The following is a 22,329-nucleotide window of genomic DNA, read 5'->3' on the forward strand; positions in this document are numbered from 1 at the left end:
GACTACCTATTTTCACTGACAAAAACAAATGAAAACTAAGCTATGATGACTAAAACTAAGACTGAATATACTGACAATTTCGTCGACAAATAAAAACTAGACTAAAATGTTAGGAAGGGACTAGTGGACAAGAGATCCAGTACAAGTCATTTTACACTTGTGAGCTTGTAGATCTGCTATTTTCAGCATGCAACCAACTGTGAGCTTGTAGATCGGCTATTTTCAGCAAGTGTAAAAACACTCATTACGACGGCATCAAGACCCGCCAAAAGAAACATTTTTGTCGACTAAATCAACTGTAGATTTCGACTAAAACTAGACTAACACTAAGACATTCCAGGTGACTAAAATGTGACTAAAACTAAATGAAGATAGACCCTGACGAAGACCTTCTGGTCGAAACGTTGTGAGCTTGTAGATCTGCTATTTTCAGCATGCAACCAAGTGTAAAATGACTTATACTGGATCTCTTGTCCACTAGTCCCTTCCTAACATTTTAGTCTAGTTTTTATTTGTTGACGAAATTGTCAGTATATTTAGTCTTAGTTTTAGTCACCATAGCATAGTTTTCATTTAGTTTCCATTTAGTTTTCTTCAGTGGAAAAGGTAGTCATAGTACATATGTATAGCATAGTAGTATATCTGTATAGTTTATATGTATAGTTTATTTATATAGATATTCCACCGTTACTTTCTTAGCTTCAGCATGTTTCATGATAAATGTTTTTATGTGATGTATTCCCATGCTTTTTTTGTTCTTGCTTAATGTAAATCGCTCTGGATTAAGAGCGTCTGCTAAATGTCTAAATTGTAAATTGTAGTCGACAAACATTTTTCGTCTTAGTTTTAGTCGACGAAAACAACACTGCCAAAGACTATGACTAAACTAAAATAGAAATCTGCTGCCAAAAACAACACTGGTTGCACGGTGATAAAGCTGTCAGACAACCCGGTGATCACACTCCATGCATCCATGCTTTTCTTACTGTCTTCCTCCTACTCACACCAGGTTGTTTCTGATCTGTTAACTCCATCTAGACCTGAGGAACGCGTCTGTGTCGCCTTATAAGCTTTTAAACACTTTAACCATTATTCAAAACTTTAGCTGTTGAAAAAATAGCAGATCTACAAGCTCATAGCGCGGCTTGTAGATCGGCTATTTTTGAAACATCGTGAAGATGTGTGCAAATCTTTATCATATTATATCATATATATCATTCACAGTGAACGTTTTTTAACTCAAATCTTTGCTTATGAGGGGGGGGGTCCCTGGAACAACATTTCCAGATGGGTGTCGGCACCCAAATACAGATAATTCTGGGGGTCCTTGACATGAAAAAGGTTGAGAACCACTGATACAGAAACATGAGGGTTTTCAGAAAACTGTCATGATTTAGAGGACATTTTGTAGAATATTTTTCCAGGTCTAAAAGGGTTAATATGACAGACAATCTTCATATGTGACCAAATTTGACTGAGAGATGTTTTTCAATTTTCGTTATTTCATGTCACATGAAAGCAGGGAATCATAGCTTCAAATTGACTATTGGTTGTTCAGTTTGACCCACCAGTTTTGGAGATATGGCTTATAGAGTAATGTCTGGCAGAGAAACAGCGAGTTGACAAAACAGGCTTGAAAAGGTTCACTTCTGTGGTCTCTAACATTATACCTATAGCTACATGTTTAAGCATTTATTTCATATTTACATGTCTTGTGGTCTCTAACATTACACCTAGCTACATGTTTAAGCATTTATTTCATATTTGCATGTATTCTGTAGTCTAACATTACACCTAGCTACATGTTTAAGCATTTATTTCATATTTACATGTCTTCTGTAGTCTCTAACATTACACCTATGGCTACATGTTTAAGCATATATTTCATATTTACATGTCTTCTGTAGTCTCTAACATTACACCTATGGCTACATGTTTAAGCATATATTTCATATTTACATGTCTTCTGTGGACTCTAACATTACACCTATAGCTACATGTTTAAGCATTTATTTCATATTTACATGTCTTCTGTGGTCTCTAACATTACACCTATAGCTACATGTTTAAGCATGTATTTCATATTTACATGTCTTCTGTGGTCTCTAACATTACACCTATAGCTACATGTTTAAGCATTTATTTCATATTTACATGTCTTCAGTGGACTCGAACATTACACCTAGCTACATGTTTAAGTATTTATTTCATATTTACATGTCTTCTGTGGACTCTAACATTACACCTATAGCTACATGTTTAAGCATTTATTTATTTATTTATTTACATGTCAGATTTCAGCTCTGACACTTATTTCAGACATGTCTTCCTGTGCTATTAACGCATTTAATAGTTTTTCTCCTCTGGTGAAAAGCTGGAGTTTGCGCGATGGCAGTCTCTCTGTCAGATCTGGTCACACATGACAGACTGTTCTCATGTCATTTAATTTAACCCATTCCGACCCGAGATCAGATTAAAAAAATGTCTGTTTGAAAATGACAGTTTTCTGAAAAAGCTATATTTCTATGTCAGTCGTCAAAAATAGCAGACCTACAAGCTAACCAGACACCAAGCTGGGTTTGTACCTGTTGTGGTCACAGACACCTGCTCAGCTGTGTTCCATACATGCACTGTATAGTGGACAGCTACCTGTGTGTGTGTGTGTGTGTGTGTGTGTGTGTGTGTTTTAAGACACTTTAATGACGGTGTCTGTGAGGCTGAACTGAAGCTGGGAAAAGCTTTCGGTCAACGTAATGACAGAGCGTTTGAGGATGTGTGTGTGTGAGTGTGTGTGTGTGAGTGCGTGTGTGTGCGCGCGTGTGCACGTGCATGTGCGTAATGGACTCACGATTCAGACTGCTCTGCTCGCTCCTCTGCTCGCTCCAGTTCCTGTTCGATCACCACCAACTTCCTGGCCACCTGTGGAGATCACGGGGAGGATGTTTGCTTGCCCATTTGCCGTGTGTGTGTGTGTGCGTGTGTGCGTGTGTGTGTGTGTGTGTGTGTGTGTGTGTGTGTGTGTGTGTGTGTGTGTGTACCCTAGCCTCTTAGATAGAACTTTATGTAGACTTGGATAGCATTTTATACAGACTTACGTATACGGACTTGCTTTTTATGTAGTCATAGCACTTTATAGTACAGTATGTATAGTTTATAATGTATAGTTTCATTATATAGATATTCCACTGTTGCGTTCTTAGCATACGTATGTTTCATGGTAACTACATGCGATGCATTGCTGTGCTTTTTGCCGTTGCTTACTGTAAATACTGTAAATCGCTCTGGATTAAGAGCGTCTGATAAATGGCTACATTGGAAATTGTGTGTGCGTGCCGACCTCCTCATACCTGCGATCAGCCTCCTCTGTGTGTGTGTGTGTGTGTGTGTGCGTGCACTGACCTCATACTTGCGGTCAGCCTCCTCAGTGTGTGTGTGTGTGTGTGTGTGTGTGTGTGTGTGTGTGTGTGCACTCACCTCCTCATACCTGCGGTCAGCCTCCTCAGTGTGTGTGTGTGTGTGTGTGTGTGTGTGTGTGTGTGTGTGTGTGTGCACTCACCTCCTCATACCTGCGGTCAGCCTCCTCTGTGTGTGTGTGTGTGTGTGTGCGTGCACTGACCTCATACTTGCGGTCAGCCTCCTCAGTGTGTGTGTGTGTGTGTGTGTGTGTGTGTGTGTGCACTCACCTCCTCATACCTGCGGTCAGCCTCCTCAGTGTGTGTGTGTGTGTGTGTGTGTGTGTGTGTGCACTCACCTCCTCATACCTGCGGTCAGCCTCCTCTGTGTGTGTGTGTGTGTGTGCGTGCACTGACCTCCTCATACTTGCGGTCAGCCTCCTCAGCGATCAGCTTGGCCTCTTTCAGCTGGACCTCCTGCATCTCCATCTTCTCCTCATCCTTCAGCGCCCTGTTCTCGATCACCTTCATCCCCCTACACACACACACACACACACACACACACACACACACACAGTGTCACACTCTTGTCTGAGTGAAGGTAGTGTAGGCCAAAATTGGCACTGAACCAGCTCTCCCAAAATGCTCAAAATGGCAAAAATAGCAGGCCAAACTGGACAGTTTTAGGACAAAGACGTTTTAGTGAAAAACAGTTGGATTAAGAACCTCAACACGGATTTTCCTGGAGGCTTAAAGGGACACTTCACCCTTTTTTGTCACATGTTAATGAAGTTTAGAAGCTTTAGAACACTTTCCTGGGGGTCTTTATGTGTGTAATATGTGGTTTTAGATATTTTAGATTGTAGCAGTGAGCCCGGTGTCTCTGATGTCATGGACACTGGGCTCACTTCCTTCCTGGACTACATGTTGTCTCAGTAAGACAGCTCTCCCCCCTATCCACAAGGAGGAGCAGTGCACCAAAGAATTATGGGAATTGTAGTCCAGGAAGGTAGTGAGACCAGTGTCCATGACATCAGAGACAACAGGCTCACTGCTACAATCTAAAATATCTAAAACCACATATTATTACACACATAAAGACCCCCAGGAAAGTGATCTAAAGCTTCTAAACGTCATTAACATATATTTTTTTTGCAAAAACCGACACATTACTATAGATTTCTAGATGATATATTTGGAATATGGGAACATAGCCAAGAAGAATTCCAGGAATTTATTGATGTTTTAAATAGCCATCATAGATCCATAACGATAAAATATGTGACACACACAGAAAGGATTGACTTTCTTGATGTAACAATCTTCAAGGGCCCAAACTTTAACACAAATGGGAAACTAGACTTAAAAGTATTCTTTAAAGAAACAGACACTCACGCCCTATTACACAAAACGTCATTCCACCCGACACACTCCTACACAGGAATAGTCAAATCACAACTACTAAGATTCCATAGGATTTGCACGCAAAGAAGTGATTTCAAAATAGCTTGTAAAACTCTATTTAATGCCCTCAGACTAAGAGGATACACTAGGACCTTCCTCCGGAAAGCCCAAAAAACCTTCTTAGAAATAAAAGTGCGAGATACAGGCCCCAAATTGGCCCTGATAACCAGTTATTCAACACAGAGCACACTAGCCAACAACAGAATAAAAAGGAATTTTGAGAACCGAACAGACGATCTTCTAAAAGATTATAAAATTATATCGGCCTACAGAAAAAATAAAAACCTTAAAGATTATCTAGTACACAGCAAGCTAAAAGAAATCAACACACCAGCACGCCAGGGACCAGAATACTTCAAACCCAAACAATTAGTAAAAAATAGAACCACAAAACGCGTCTTGGAGATTAAACAACAAATAACAGCCAGAACCAGCAACTGCATTTATTTAATCACATGTGAAAAATGTGGTTTACAATATGTCGGAGAGACAGGTAAAACAATAGGTACTAGGCTGGGACGACACAGATACAATATTAACAATGCCAAAAAGACAACCACAAGATTGGTGCAACATTTCATGGCGCACGGCATTGGAGCTCTAAAATGCGCTGGACTTCAACACAATCCTAACTGGACAGTTTTAGGACAAAGACGTTTTAATGAAAAACAGTGGATTAAGAACCTCAACACGGATTTTCCTCGAGGCTTAAACATAATGCCTAAAATCAGATCTTGAACACTAAAAAACTTAAACTCAGGATTAAACTGGAGAAATCTAAAAGTGATTGGATCAGACTTCCTTCGGATACATGGCGAATGCATTTATTCCTTGCATTGTGCCTACACATGTTGCGACCTGCGGTCGCGACATGTGTAGGCACAGTGCACTGAAATCTTTTAATTCCCCCCCCCCTTACCTCTCAGACTCATCAGCGCTCTTCTCAGCCTCCTCCAGTTTGTGCAGGGCGGTGGCCAGCCTCTCCTGGGCTCTGTCCAGCTCCTCCTCAGAGAGCTGGATGCGACGACCCAGAGACGACACCTCTGACTCCGCCTGCACACACACACACACACACACACACACACACACACACACACACACACACACACACACACACACACACACACGGTATTAAAAATAAGATCACACCCGTGTGAGGGGCACTCTTATCGTACATCTTCCCGAAGTAAAATAGACACTGCCTATTTGAGAGAGAGAGAGAGACACAGACAGAGACAGACAGACAGACAGACAGACAGACAGACAGACAGACAGACAGACAGACAGACAGACAGACAGACAGTTTGTTGTGTGAAGTGTTATAATAACCAGTGGCTGGTTGTTTTGTCCAAACAACAACAACAAACTAAACTAACATTTTTAAATCCACTTTGAATTTACGGATTTTTCAAAAAAATAGCAGGTTTATTTTAGAACAGCAGAATAGCATATTATTCATGTTGAAAGGCCCACAGCCCTAATTATGAGGCAAGATTCAACAGTTGAAGTTGATGTTTCTTCACTTCCTGAGTAGAAGAGTTCCGTTTCACAATGACAGACGCATCGTACGGTGTAGACTCACTGTACTGTACTGTACTGTACTGTACTGTACTGTACTGTACTGTACATTATGTGAAGTCTGTCTGTCTGTGTTGTGTCATAGCAACAGATGCAGAATAAAGATCCTTGTATGAATGAAGCTCATAGCTTTAAAAGTGACGATTGGCCAAACTACCAACACAGTGTGAATGAATCGGTTCGTTCTATTGGCCAAACTACCAACACAGTGTGAATCATAGCAATTCTAGTAGTCATAGCACGTCATAGTACATATGTGTAGCATAGTAGTATAGATGTATAGCTTATATGTATAGTTTCATTATAGATATTCCACTGTTACTTTCTTAGCTTACGCATGTTTCTTGATAAATGTCTTTATGTGATGTATTCCCATGCTTTTGTTCTTGCTTAATGTAAGTCGCTCTGGATTAAGAGCGTCTGCTAAATGCCTAAATTGTAATCAATCGGTTATTTAGTCGACTAAAACTAGACTAACACTAAAACATTCCAGGTGACTAAAATGTGACCGAGACTAAATGAAAACGAGTCAAGAGACTAATGACTAAAACTAAAATTTGCTGCCAAAAACCACACTGGTTGAGTGCCTGAAAACTGTTCTGTGAGTGACAAATTATCCACACTGACCCAACGAGCCTGAAATAGAACCGGATCTGCCCTAAAAAAAAAAACCTGAGATCAGAGTCTAAAAATCTGATCCCACCATCTCTGAAAATAGGTTGTACCAGAGCCCCCCCCCCGCCCAGAAGCAAAGATTTGAGTTAAAAAGAAGAAAAAAAACGGTTCACTGTGAAAGAATATATATTCAAAGATTTGTGTCACATTTGCACGATTTAAAAAAATAAATAAAAAAAATAGCAGATCTAGAAGCTCGTAACGCGGCACTATTTGTCAACAACAGCTAACAGTTTAAAATAATGGTTAAAAGCTTTACAAGATGACACAGATGCGTTCTCGGGTCTAAATGGGTTAAGAAACAACTAGCTGGGGTGGCTCTAGGAAAAGCTGACAAAAGTGTGTGTGTGTGTGTGTGTGTGTGTCTCTCTCTCTGTGTCTATCTCTCTCTGTCTCTCTCTCTCTCTCTCTCGCTGTGTCTCTATATCTCTCTCTCTCTCTCTCTCTCGCTGTGTCTATATTTGAAAACGAGCAGCTTCCTCCTCGCCGCCCGTCGGTCTCTCTCTGCTGTCATTTCCTGCAGCCAGACAGACAGAGCGGCAAAAGATGGCCTCGCGCCACACAATCACCCTGAGCTCACACTTCCTGTGTCACTGACGCGGCCAGGCCAGGGCAGGCGTGACTGACGTCTCACCAGACACTACACACTACACACTACACACTACATACACACACCAAAGTCCTGACTTCTCACCAGACACTATACACACTACACACTACCTCATTGGGCCCACTGGCAGAGCCTGAGCAGAGCCTTTTGTGGTGGTTCTGGAGAACCGTGGGTCCACGGTGAGTCAAACGGTTCTCCAGTTGCATGCATTACAACCATACACACACACACGCACGCACACACACACACACACACGCACGCACACACGCACACACACACACACGCATGCACGCACACACACACAGAGACGTGGCACATCACATAGTAGACTACACCTGTACGACGTGCCCGTGTCAGTCGGCCAACCAGAGCCTACTTGGGAACGATGCAACCTGGGAACCTAAAGAGATACGTCGTCATAGCGCCCGTTTTTAACCCATTCTGACCGGGAACCCATTGTGGTGTTAGCACTATGTTAAGCTTTAGCTATTGAAAAACAGCAGATCTACAAGCTCATAGCGCGCCACAGAGTGGCGCGCTATGAGCTTGTAGGTCTGCTATTTTTGAAAATTCGAAGAACGACTGACATTTTTTTAGAATCTGATCTCAGGTCAGAATGGGTTTTAATCAGACCAGTGTGTGTGTCCAGTGGAAACCTCGTATGAATCTGATCTCAGGTCAGAATGGGTTAACTGTCGGTGCCGGACCGGTGTCCCACATGGACGTCTGAGTCCGTGGGATAACTATTGTCTGCCTTTTTAACCCATTCTGACCTGAGATCAGATTCATACGAGGTTTCCACTGGACACACACTGGGTCTGATTATAACCCATTCTGACCTGAGATCACATTCTAAAAAAAATGTCAGTCGTTCTTCGATTTTTCAAAAAATAGCAGACCTACAAGCTCGTAGCGCGCCACTCGGTGGCGCGATATGAGCTTGTAGATCTGCTGTTTTTCAATAGCTAAAGCATAACATGATGCTATAACACCAAAATGGGGGTTTCCCGTTCAGAATGGGTTAATATATGTATTTATGTACTGTATGGATGCATTTCCTGATTGGGAGTCTATGAAAATTGGAAAGCCACTTCATGTCATTATGGTTCATTCATTGTCCTTAATGTCGTGTCTTTGTATATTCAATCTTTCTATTTATAATAGTGTTGTGCCTGCAGCTGTTTTTATTTTATTTTCTTTTATTTGTTATTATGTTGTTGTTCTTGTATAATCAATAAAAAAATCAATAAATATACTTTTATAAAAAAAACAGTGATGTTTCAGTTAACCCATTCTGACCGGGCACCCATTTTGGTGTCAGCATCATGTTATGCTTTAGCTATTGAAAAATAGCAGATCTACAAGCTCATAGCGCGCCACCGAGTGGCGCGCTACGAGCTTGTAGGTCTGCTATTTTTGAAAAATCGAAGAACGACTGACATTTTTTTAGAATCTGATCTCAGGTCAGAATGGGTTCATCAGACCAGTGTGTGTCCAGTGGAAACCTCGTATGAATCTGATCTCAGGTCAGAATGGGTTAACAGTCGTGCTACACATCAGTGAATTTCCATGGGTATCATTGGATCACGATCTCCCCCCATTCTATTCAAAACGTTACCGTTCCATGAGGAACATTTAGATTGCGTGTTCAAATAAAGAGCGGTACATACATACATACATATTAGTGATGCACCGAATATTCGGCCGCAGAAAATATTCGGCAGAAAATGGCTAAAAATGCATTTTCGGCCTATTCGGTTTCGGCCCAAATAGGCAGAAAATATATCACCGAATAGTGTAGATGCAATTAATGCATTCAAAAGGGCTGAATAAATGTTTTATGGACCCATAATAGTGATTATTATTTAAGTTAAGTTTTGCCATAACCATTTATTTTGCCATAAATCAGGTAGCTTTAAGGTACGGCCATGACAGCAATGGTAGGAAAAAAGATATATAATATTAATCATATTCGGATATTCGGTATTCGGCGAACTGTTTCCTATATTCGGTATTCGGTTTCGGCCAAGAATTTCAATTTCGGTGCATCCCTAATACATATATATATATATATACATATATATATATATATATAATAAAGGCTTAGTGACCTCACCTCCGCCTTAAGTAAGACGATATAGGCTACTTTTTATCAGCCGACAACACACGTCTTGAAAAGAGCCTCTTATCGCAGTCTAAAAAAACCCCCCAGTCTACCACACGGCTGGTGCTGATAGAGGCCTTCAGTCCCGACTCCAACGCTTAAGCTTAACCCATTCTGGTGTTAGCATTATGCTGTGCTTTAGCTATTGAAAAACAGCAGATCTACAAGCTCGTAGCGCGCCACCGAGTGGCGCGCTACGAGCTTGTAGGTCTGCTGTTTTTTGAAAAAAGATCGAAGAACGACTGACACATAGAAACATCAGGATGTAGAAGATATTTTTAGAATCTGATCTCAGGTCAGAATGGGTTAATCTACAGTACTTCAGACAGTCTCTCTCTCTCAAACTACAGTACTTCAGACAGTCTCTCTCTCTCCCTCTCTCTCCCTCTCTCTCTCTCAAACTACAGTACTTCAGACAGTCTGTCTCTCTCTCTCTCTCAAACTACAGTACTTCAGACAGTCTGTCTCTCTCTCTCTCTCAAACTACAGTACTTCAGACAGTCTGTCTCTCTCTCTCTCTCAAACTACAGTACTTCAGACAGTCTGTCTCTCTCTCTCTCTCTCAAACTACAGTACTTCAGACAGTCTGTCTCTCTCTCTCTCTCTCAAACTACAGTACTTCAGACAGTCTGTCTCTCTCTCTCTCCCTCTCTCTCAAACTACAGTACTTCAGACAGTCTGTCTCTCCCTCTCTCTCAAACTACAGTACTTCAGACAGTCTCTCTCTCTCTCAAACTACAGTACTTCAGACAGTCTCTCAAGCTACAGTACTTCAGTCTCTCTCCCTCTCTCTCCCCCTCCCCCTCTCCCCCTCTCTCTCTCTCTCCCTCTCTCTCTCTCCAAGGACACACAGAGAATAGGAGGTCAGAAAGAAGTTGGGTCATAAAACCAGCAATAAAAGCACACGATAAACGCTGCACCTTGCTACACACACACACACACGCGCGCACGCACGGACAAACACGCGCGCACACACGCGCTCGGGTTGACTGAAGAAAAAGGGACAGGAATTTGTGGGGAGTTGTCACAGGCCTTGATGCCTGACAGACATTCCACAGCATGGGAGATTGCCAATTCCTCCTCCTCCTCCTCCTCCTCCCCATCCCCATCCCCATCCCCCTCCTCCTCCTCCTCCTCCTCCTCCACACACACACACACACACACACACACACACACACACACTACAGGATAATCTGATAGCACCACACACTACAGTAGGATAATCTGATAGCACCAGACACTACAGGATAGTCTGATAGCACCACACACTACAGGATAATCTGATAGCACCACACACTACAGGATAATCTGATAGCACCACACACTACAGGATAATCTGATAGCACCACACACTACAGGATTAGTAGACAGATACAGACATTTTTAATTTGTGTGAATTTCAGCCTCTGTGGGGGGTGTTTATATGCAAATATCATGACCAATGGCGTTGACATGGCATTGCAATGAACATCACTGATGACGTTTAGGTGAAAAAAGAACAGAAAAAAATAATAATCATTTAGTAATTAATTTAAATAAAAATTGTTGCTAAAAAGCAACGCTGGGTCTTAGAGGGTTAAGCATGTTTCATGTATGTGATGTATTTTTATGTATGTGATGTATTCCCATGCTTTTTTGTTATTGCTAAATGTAAATCGCTCTGGATTAACCCATTCTGAACGGGAACCCCTTTTGGTGTTAGCATCATGTTATGCTTTAGCTATTGAAAAATAGCAGATCTACAAGCTCATAGCGCGCCACCGAGTGGCGCGCTATGAGCTTGTAGGTCTGCTATTTTCTTTTAAATCGAAGAACGACTGACATTTTTTAAATCTGATCTCAGGTCAGAATGGGTTAATCAGACCAATGTGTGTCCAGTGGAAACCTCGTATGAATCTGATCTCAGGTCAGAATGGATTAAGAGCGTCTGATATAAATGACTACATTGTAAATTGTAGAAGACATTTATTAGAATCTAAACCGGTCTAAATGTGGGTTCAAACCAGGAAAGGATTCAGAGTGTCGTTGAAAATTTCCTTAAAAAAATAAAAGCAGAACAAGCTTTTTTTTAACTTGTTCTTATCTTCAGAAATGTGATAACTACTGGTTTTCGAAGGTATTTGTAGAATCGGCCTCAGGTCTTAATGGGTTAACCCATTTAACCCATTCTGGGCGGGAACCCATTATTTTGGTGTTAGCATCATGTCGTGCTTTAGCTATTGAAAAATAGCAGATCTACAAGCTCGTAGCGCGCCACCGAGTGGCGCGCTACGAGCTTGTAGGTCTGCTATTTTTTAGAAAAATCGAAGAGCGACTGACATAGAAGACTTTTTTTTTAATCTGATCTCAGGTCAGAGTGGGTTAAATTCTGACAGTTTTCAGAAAAAACCTCATGTTTCCATGTCAGGTTTTCATGACAAGGACCCCCAGAATGACCTAAATTTGGCCGCCGACCCCCATCTGAAAATATGTAGTTCCAGGGACCCCCCCCCCCCAGAGGCAAAGATTTGAGTTAAAAAAAAAACGTTCGCTCTGAAAGAATATATATTCAAAGATTTTCTCCACATTTGAGTTTTTTTTTTTTTTAAATAGCAGATCTACAAGCTCGTAGCGCTGCACTCGGTGCCGCGCTATGAGCTTGTAGATCTGCTATTTTGTCAATAGCTAAAGCATAACATAATGCAGTAAAACACCAAAAGGGGGTTCCCGGCCCAGAATGGGTTAAATGTTCCATCATGGCAGGGGTTCTCATCCTGTGGTCTGGGGGACCGCTAGTGGTCGTTGAAGGGTTCCCAGGTGGTCCCCAGCTAAAATGATGACAGTTTCCATTCTGACCCGAGATGAGATTCTAAAAAAAATGTCTTCTACATCCTGACAGTTTTCATTCTGACTTGAGATCAGATTCTAAAAAAAATGTCTTCTACATCCTGACAGTTTTCATTCTGACTTGAGATCGGATTCTATAAAAATGTCTTCTACATCCTGACAGTTTTCCATTCCGACCTGAGATCAGATTCTAAAAAAATGTCTTCTACATCCTGACAGTTTTCCATTCTGACCTGAGATCAGATTCTATAAAAGAATCTTCTACATCCTGACAGTTTTCATTCTGACCCGAGATCAGATTCTAAAAAAATATTCTTCTACATCCTGACAGTTTTCATTCTGACCCGAGATCAGATTCTAAAAAAAAATGTCTTCTACATCCTGACAGTTTTCCATTCTGACCTGAGATCAGATTCTATAAAAAAATCTTCTACATCCTGACAGTTTTCCATTCTGACCTGAGATCAGATTCTATAAAAATGTCTTCTACATCCTGACAGTTTTCCATTCTGACCTGAGATCAGATTCTAAAAAAAATGTCTTCTACATCCTGACAGTTTTCCATTCTGACCTGAGATCAGATTCTAAAAAATATTCTTCTACATCATGACAGTTTTCATTCTGACCCGAGATCAGATTCTAAAAAAAAATGTCTTCTACATCCTGACAGTTTTCATTCTGACCTGAGATCAGATTCTAAAAAAAATGTCTTCTACATCCTGACAGTTTTCATTCTGACCTGAGATCAGATTCTAAAAAAAATGTCTTCTACAGCCTGACAGTTTTCCATTCTGACCTGAGATCAGATTCTAAAAAAAAGGTCTTCTACATCCTGACAGTTTTCATTCTGACCTGAGATCAGATTCTAAAAAAAATGTTTTTCTACATCCTGACAGTTTTCATTCTGACCTGAGATCAGATTCTAAAAAAAATGTCTTCTACATCCTGACAGTTTTCCATTCTGACCTGAGATCAGATTCTTAAAAAAATGTCTTCTACATCCTGACAGTTTTCATTCTGACCTGAGATCAGATTAAAAAAAAATGTTTTTCTACATCCTGACAGTTTTCCATTCTGACCTGAGATCAGATTCTAAAAAAATGTTTTTCTACATCCTGACAGTTTTCCATTCTGACCTGAGATCAGATTAAAAAAAAAAAAATTCTACATCCTGACAGTTTTCCATTCTGACCTGAGATCAGATTCTAAAAAAATGTTTTTCTACATCCTGACAGTTTTCCATTCTGACCTGAGATCAGATTCTAAAAAAATGTTCTACATCCTGACAGTTTTCCCCTCAAAATGTCTGCTAAAGCAGCCAACTCCACCAGCTCTCCCCCCTCTTAAACTGTCTGCTATGAAGCAACTAACTCCACCAGCTCTCAAACTGTCTGCTATGAAGCAGCTAACTCCACCACCTCTCCCTCTCTCAAACAGTCTGCTATGAAGCAGCTAACTCCATCACCTCTCACCCTCTCAGACCGTCTGCTATAAAGCAGCTAACTCCACCACCTCTCACCACCTCAATGTTCCATCATGGCAGGGGTTCTCATCCTGTGGTCTGGGGGACCGCTAGTGGTCGTTGAAGGGTTCCCAGGTGGTCCCCAGCTAAAATGATGACAGTTTCCATTCTGACCCGAGATGAGATTCTAAAAAAAATGTCTTCTACATCCTGACAGTTTTCATTCTGACTTGAGATCAGATTCTAAAAAAAATGTCTTCTACATCCTGACAGTTTTCATTCTGACTTGAGATCGGATTCTATAAAAATGTCTTCTACATCCTGACAGTTTTCCATTCCGACCTGAGATCAGATTCTAAAAAAATGTCTTCTACATCCTGACAGTTTTCCATTCTGACCTGAGATCAGATTCTATAAAAGAATCTTCTACATCCTGACAGTTTTCATTCTGACCCGAGATCAGATTCTAAAAAAATATTCTTCTACATCCTGACAGTTTTCATTCTGACCCGAGATCAGATTCTAAAAAAAAATGTCTTCTACATCCTGACAGTTTTCCATTCTGACCTGAGATCAGATTCTATAAAAAAATCTTCTACATCCTGACAGTTTTCCATTCTGACCTGAGATCAGATTCTATAAAAATGTCTTCTACATCCTGACAGTTTTCCATTCTGACCTGAGATCAGATTCTAAAAAAAATGTCTTCTACATCCTGACAGTTTTCCATTCTGACCTGAGATCAGATTCTAAAAAATATTCTTCTACATCATGACAGTTTTCATTCTGACCCGAGATCAGATTCTAAAAAAAAATGTCTTCTACATCCTGACAGTTTTCATTCTGACCTGAGATCAGATTCTAAAAAAAATGTCTTCTACATCCTGACAGTTTTCATTCTGACCTGAGATCAGATTCTAAAAAAAATGTCTTCTACAGCCTGACAGTTTTCCATTCTGACCTGAGATCAGATTCTAAAAAAAAGGTCTTCTACATCCTGACAGTTTTCATTCTGACCTGAGATCAGATTCTAAAAAAAATGTTTTTCTACATCCTGACAGTTTTCATTCTGACCTGAGATCAGATTCTAAAAAAAATGTCTTCTACATCCTGACAGTTTTCCATTCTGACCTGAGATCAGATTCTTAAAAAAATGTCTTCTACATCCTGACAGTTTTCATTCTGACCTGAGATCAGATTAAAAAAAATGTTTTTCTACATCCTGACAGTTTTCCATTCTGACCTGAGATCAGATTCTAAAAAAATGTTTTTCTACATCCTGACAGTTTTCCATTCTGACCTGAGATCAGATTAAAAAAAAATGTTTTCTACATCCTGACAGTTTTCCATTCTGACCTGAGATCAGATTCTAAAAAAATGTTTTTCTACATCCTGACAGTTTTCCATTCTGACCTGAGATCAGATTCTAAAAAAATGTTCTACATCCTGACAGTTTTCCCCTCAAAATGTCTGCTAAAGCAGCCAACTCCACCAGCTCTCCCCCCTCTTAAACTGTCTGCTATGAAGCAACTAACTCCACCAGCTCTCAAACTGTCTGCTATGAAGCAGCTAACTCCACCACCTCTCCCTCTCTCAAACAGTCTGCTATGAAGCAGCTAACTCCATCACCTCTCACCCTCTCAGACCGTCTGCTATAAAGCAGCTAACTCCACCACCTCTCACCCTCTCAAACGGTCTGCTATGAAGCAGCTAACTCCACCACCTCTCACCCTCTCAAACAGTCTGCTATGAAGCAGCTAACTCCACCACCTCTCACCCTCTCAAACGGTCTGCTATGGAGCAGCTAACTCCACCACCTCTCACCCTCTCAAACGGTCTGCTATGGAGCAGCTAACTCCACCACCTCCCTGTCTGAAATGTGAGAACTACTGGTTTTCAAAGGCATTTGTAGAATCGGCCTCAGGGCTGAATGGGTTAACCATTTAAATTCTGACAGTTTTCATGTTTCTGTCAGTTGGTTCTCAGGGTTTTTCTATGTCAAGGACCTCAGAATTATCTGTATTTGGCCACCGAAATGACACAACATGACATAAGATTCGCGGCGTCAAACATATCCGATCTTTACACTATACACTAGAGTAAGGTACAGTACACTACAGTCTATAATTAAAGGTGTGGTAACCAGTGCTAGTTAAAGGTGTGGTTACCTGTTCCCTGGACCTCTTCTCCTCCTCCACCTGTCTCTGGAGGGTCTATAATTAAAGGTGTGGTAACCAGTGCTAGTTAAAGGTGTGGTTACCTGTTCCCTGGACCTCTTCTCCTCCTCCACCTGTCTCTGGAGGGTCTATAATTAAAGGTGTGGTGACCAGTGCTAGTGAAAGGTGTGGTTACCTGTTCCCTGGACCTCTTCTCCTCCTCCACCTGTCTCTGGAGGGTCTATAATTAAAGGTGTGGTGACCAGTGCTAGTGAAAGGTGTGGTTACCTGTTCCCTGGACCTCTTCTCCTCCTCCACCTGTCTCTGGAGGGTCTCCGCCCTCTCCTCAGCCTCGTCCGCCTGCTGCTGAAGCACTTTGATCTTTCTCTTCACCGCCTCGATGCTGTTCACTCCGGCCATGTTGGGTTGGGTGTGTTGAGAGAGAGAGAGAGAGAGAGAGAGAGAGAGAGAGATAGAGAGAGACGAATGCTCCAAACACGCTCCTGGAGGGGAGGGAGAGAGAGAGAGAGAGAGAGAGAGAGAGAGAGAGAGAGAGAGAGAGAGAGAGAGAGAGAGAGATTTTTCAGAGATAATTCAGAAATAGTGTTTCAAAGTCTGGAATAAAAATGTGCTCGAGTACAAAAAAGTATTAACCCATTCTGACCTGAGATCAGATTCATACGAGGTTTCCACTGGACACACACTGGTCTGATGAACCCATTCTGACCTGAGATCAGATTCTAAAAATGTCAGTCGTTCTTCGAATTTTTCAAAAATAGCAGACCTACAAGCTCGTATCGCGCCACTCGGTGGCGCGCTATGAGCTTGTAGATCTGCTATTTTTCAATAGCTAAAGCATAACACGATGCTGACACCAAAATGGGTGCCCGGTCAGAATGGGTTAAGTTATTCATAATGTCCAGTCTAAAATGTGTAAGTGTAGATCTACGTTGTGAGCTTGTAGATCAGTTATTTTATCAAATAGCCAACGTTTAGATAGGGTTGCTTAATGCAAGTCGCTCTGGATTAAGAGCGTCTGCTAAATGCCTAAATTGTAAATTGCTGAATGAAGTGGTTAACGCATTTAGGCCTGAAATTAAAATAAATAAAAAGTCTTCTAATTCCTGACAGTTTTCTGAAATACCCCATGTTTCTATGTCAGTGGTTCTCAATATTTCATGTCATGGATCCCCAAAAAAATCTGTATTTGGCCACCGACCCCCATGATCTGAAGATATGTTGTTCCAGGGACCCCCAGAAGCAAAGATTTGAGTTAAAAAACGAAAGAAAATATATTCAAAGATTTGAGGCACGTTTTCACAACTTTTTCAAAAATAGCAGAGCTACAAGCCCGGCTTGGCACTCTGTGCCTCGGTGCCACGCCAATACAAATCTACAAAGTAACTAAAAGTGTTCAAATATTAGTGGTGTACATTTTTTTAAATAAAGTACAAATATGTAGATCCGAGGTATAGTGGAGTAGAAGTTTAAAGTATTGGAAAGTACAAATGCCTCAAAATCGTACTTATGTCTATTTGATAGGGACATAATTGCACAATTGGTAGATGCTTTGCCTACAGACAGCATTGGTTCCCAAAGGGGTCCTTGAGGGAGTTCAATGGGGGTCCCCACTCCCCAGGGGGTCCCCAGCTAAATGATAGTTAGGAACCAAATGTACCCTTATGGGTCTGTGACTCCGACAGTGTACAAATGGAACTGTTATTGACTTTACAATATAAATTGGGGGTCTCAGAGATAGGTGGCAGACCAAGGACCACGTCCCACTGGGAGGAGACCCCGGGGCAGACCAAGGACCACGTCCCACTGGGAGGAGACCCCGGGGAGACCAAGGACCACGTCCCACTGGGAGGAGACCCCGGGGGCAGACCAAGGACCACGTCCCACTGGGAGGAGACCCCGGGGGCAGACCAAGGATCACATCCCACTGGGAGGAGACCCCGGGGCAGACCAAGGACCACGTCCCACTGGGAGGAGACCCCGGGGGCAGACCAAGGACCACGTCCCACTGGGAGGAGACCCTGGGGCAGACCAAGGACCACGTCCCACTGGGAGGAGACCCGGGGGCAGACCAAGGACCACGTCCCACTGGGAGGAGACCCCGGGGCAGACCAAGGACCACGTCCCACTGGGAGGAGACCCCGGGGCAGACCAAGGACCAAATGGAGGAAACTCACTGGCCTTGGAACGCCTCGGGATCCCCCAGGAGGAAGTCACTAATGTTGCTCTGGAGGAGAGGGGAAGTCTAGAGCTCTCTGGTGGAGCTGTTGCCCCCGCGACCCGACTACGGATAAGCGGCTGAAGATGGATGGATGATTAAATGGGGTGTTGTATGTCAAACTGGGGGTGGGGGTCCTTGAAATTAAAAATGGTTGAGAATTTATTTTCATTTATTTTCAAATGGGGGAGGGGGGGGGGGTCCACAGGCTAATGAGTGTGATTCTGGGGGTCCTTGACATGAAAACGTTTGAGAAACCAGTAACTCAAAGGAGGGCTGACAGTGAAAACAACGCCCTCCCGGTGTCTCTGTCGCCCAGCCCAGCCCCAACACAACTACACTCTGAACTAACTTCGAGACGGAAGAAAACAGCAGATCTTCGATCTTACAGTTGTAATGTAACTGTACTGTACTGTAGTGTACTTCTAGTGTATAGTGTTGTAAAGATCGGCTATTTTCGACGCCGCGAATCTTATGTCATGTTATGTTCGTCCATGTTCCGGGCCAAATCAAATCCCAGACGTTCACTACTAGCTAGTCATCACATGCCCACCCAGAGAAACCACCAGAGTCTGGACTGGTATGTAAATAGTTGCTGATCTTAATCTTACAAAACAAATAAAAATAAAACATCATGAATGTATGCATTTATTCCTAGGAGTTTCTTACCTGCGAGTTGTTTCGTTTGACGGTCGACGCGTTGCTTCTTCTCAGACAGGGAGAAGTTTCTCTCACACACAGACAGCAAGTTGGTCCAGTTAGCTTCGAGGCTAACGCTAAGCTAACTGACTCACTTGACTACTGCTGCTAGCCGAGGCTAAAGCTAAGCTAATACAAGTGAACAGTGATGGTGTGAGCGGAGGTCCGGTGTGAGTTCATGGAGTTCTACAGACAGCGAGGAGGACTGAAGGGTGTTTTTTTTGTTTAGGTTGTGGTAGTTTGAGACAGACAGGACAGAACAAACTACGGCCTCTCCCTCTTCGCTTCTTCCTCTTCCTCTTCTCTCTGAGTGACTGAAGTCTTCTTCCTCTGTCTGAACACAGCGGGGTTGCCACAGTCTGTGAGGGAAGTAAGCGACTAGGCCAGGGTCCAGGAAAAACAAGCCCCAAAATACATATTATTCTTTAGAAATAAAATGCTGCTATATTTGTCCAAAACCGCAAAAACAAATAAAATGCTGCTATTCGTCCAAAGGTAAGTGCAAAAACAATGCTGCTATTTTTCCAAAAGTAACTACAAAAACAAATAAATGCTGCTATTTTTCCAAAAGTAACTGCAAAAAAAACAAAATGTATATAATCTTTATACACTGCATGTAGGCTATTACATATATCTAACGATGCAATGTGACACAGCTGTTTTTGATTGATTGATTGATTGATTGAAATATGTATTAACAGTTTGCAGAATTACAGTACATTTCAAGCACAAACTCAATACAAAGACTGTGTTAACTGTGAGTGGACGACACCAATAAAGCATTACACTTGTTTACAACAGGGTCCACCATGTTGAATTCATCAAAACATTTAGAGACGTACAAATAGACACTTCTATGTAGTCAAAGAACAGAACAGGAATTCATCATAAAGGAAGCTAACATCATAAAGTTTAGTTTACCCATTCATTTTCAACTGTTTCTATTGTGTATATAGCCTATTTAGATTTTTGACACTTGCTTTGGAAAAACGTATAGGCTATGTATGTTTTCTCGTGCCAAGCGCCTTTGAATTGACTTGATCACAGGCCCTTTGACTACCATCATAACAAAATATATAATGTATTTATTTATTTTAGAAAGTACAGAATTAAAATGTAATGTGATATATGAACAGAGTTGTACTCACTGACAGTGATCAGTGCATTAGCTACAGACAGACACTCTAAAGCAAGTTTTAAAGACAGCTAGTGATTTCCTAATGATTCAAACGCATCGGCTACTTGAAAATACGTGTCGCATCTGCTATATTCAAAACATCTCGAGGAAGACAAAAATAATACAGTGGAATATTTGCAAGATTGTTTTGAGATATTCATATTTTAACGCCTCAAATCCGGTACTGTCTGCCGGGGCGCCCTGACCCAAAATCATAATTTTGGGTCCCCCCGTCCCCCGCAACTAACTTTGATGAATTGAACAAGGTGGACCCTCTTGTAAACAAGTGTAATGCTTAATTGGGTCGTCCTGATTTATTTATTTATTTGTTTGTTTGATTGTTTATTTATTTGACTCATTAATCAACATGTCAGTTTTCACATCAATGTAAATGGGCCAGAGTTTAGCCAAAGCTAAATTTCATCTGTAGTCCCTGTTGGACAGGCTCTTAAAACAATGAATGATAAAAAGGACAGAGTGTAGTGTGCCTGCACACAACACCATGCGTTGATGCCATGTGTGCATAATGTGCACTGCAGGCACCCAACACTACTTGATTGATATCAAATATGTATTAACAGTTTGCAGAATTACAGTACATTTCAAGCACAAACTCAATATAAAGACCGTTAACTGTGAGTGGACGACCCCAATTAAGCATTACACCACTCACAGTTAACAGTCTTTGTATTGAGTTTGTGCTTGAAATGTACTGTAATTCTGCAAACTGTTAATACATATTTCAATCAATCAATGAAACAAATATGTAATATTTACAAGCAATTTAACAGGAAAACATGCCCAAAGTCGCTTATTGAGAGGCGGACATGGCAACCCCGGTCTGAAGAGCTGTGTGGCGCACGCGCAGCTCAGAGAAAACACAGCTTCCGGCGGACGACTTCAAAGTAATACGCGATGTTTGTTTGTTTTTTTGGCGTGTGTGTGTGTGTGTGCCTGCGTGTGCATGTCACGTGCGTGCTTGCAGAGAGAGAGAGAGAGAGAGAGAGGGGAGGGAGGAGGAGGGGTTCCTAGCATGGCTGTCATTTTGTCATGCTTGTTTTTTTATGTTATAACTTATAAAGTGCACAAATGTAATGTGTTTATTGGCTGTAATGTGTCATGGGGTTGACATGCCTCGTGTTGTCAGTCACAGACATGGATTCGTCACTGCACTGTAGTAGTTGTTGAGCTGAGTGAGCGCTCACTTCTCCATCCATCCGTCTTCAACATATATCCTGAATAACAGAAAGAAGTTGCCTGTAATTGTCTGAGGGGAAAGTTTAGAAAATGACCTGTATGCCTACCTACAGTATGGCCACCATAGATATCTTTTATTATAAGGCAAATCTTTTCCAGATTTCCTTTTGCTTTAAGTAGCATGTGACCAACCAGGGAAACTCCCCCCTGTCAGGTGTAAAGGAGCAACTTGGACACGCATGAGTTCAAGTCCGTTGCTCTCCCCAGGTTGGCGGAGGGTGTGTAGAGCCCAGGATCAGATAATTGACACAAGGGGTGAACAATGGGTTACAAAATCGTGGGATAAAAAAAAACAATTTAATTAAGTAGCATCATGTGACGTGTCAAACTAGAGGGTTTTAATGAAGCTGAATCCATTCCGATAATTCATTTTGCACAAAAAAAAATAATTAAAAACTTAATTTTGCACAAAAACTAGCCGTCGTCACACATGTGATGAGGTCAGAGCATTTGGGCTATTTGTGGCTATGGCCAGATTTAACCCAAGGAGTGTTCTTCAGAATACATTCAGAACCATGGAAACCCTCTATCGTCACATGATACTTAAAGGGAAGCATTTGGAAAGTTCGACATGTTGGCCGTATACAGGATGTATTAGCCTACTGTACATAAATCTATAAATGTATTAGTCTA

The 22,329-nt window shown here is 41.6% G+C and overlaps 1 protein-coding gene across 7 annotated transcripts in view; it reads right to left on the reverse strand.

The window, feature by feature from the left end:
* The window catches only part of LOC308319129 (uncharacterized protein), a 43,738-nt gene extending 24,161 nt beyond the window's left edge, over nt 1-19,577 (reverse strand). For all 7 annotated transcript variants that reach the window (XR_013964425.1, XR_013964426.1, XR_013964427.1 and 4 more), the window contains exons 1-5: nt 19,233-19,577; nt 16,616-16,830; nt 5,776-5,909; nt 3,810-3,927; nt 2,849-2,919 (exon numbers count right to left, since the gene is read on the reverse strand). Coding sequence is in view for 2 of the 7 variants with exons in the window: in XM_080768993.1 (XP_080625119.1) it covers nt 2,849-2,919; nt 3,810-3,927; nt 5,776-5,909; nt 16,616-16,747 (455 nt within the window). In the remaining 5 variants the exon portion in view is untranslated. The remainder of the gene's footprint in view (nt 1-2,848; nt 2,920-3,809; nt 3,928-5,775; nt 5,910-16,615; nt 16,831-19,232) is intronic.
* Nucleotides 19,578-22,329: the final 2,752 nt, after the last annotated feature.

The sequence above is a fragment of the Protomyctophum bolini genome (genome assembly GCF_963924005.1).
Source record: "Protomyctophum bolini genome assembly, chromosome: 7".
Taxonomy (NCBI): domain Eukaryota; kingdom Metazoa; phylum Chordata; class Actinopteri; order Myctophiformes; family Myctophidae; genus Protomyctophum; species Protomyctophum bolini.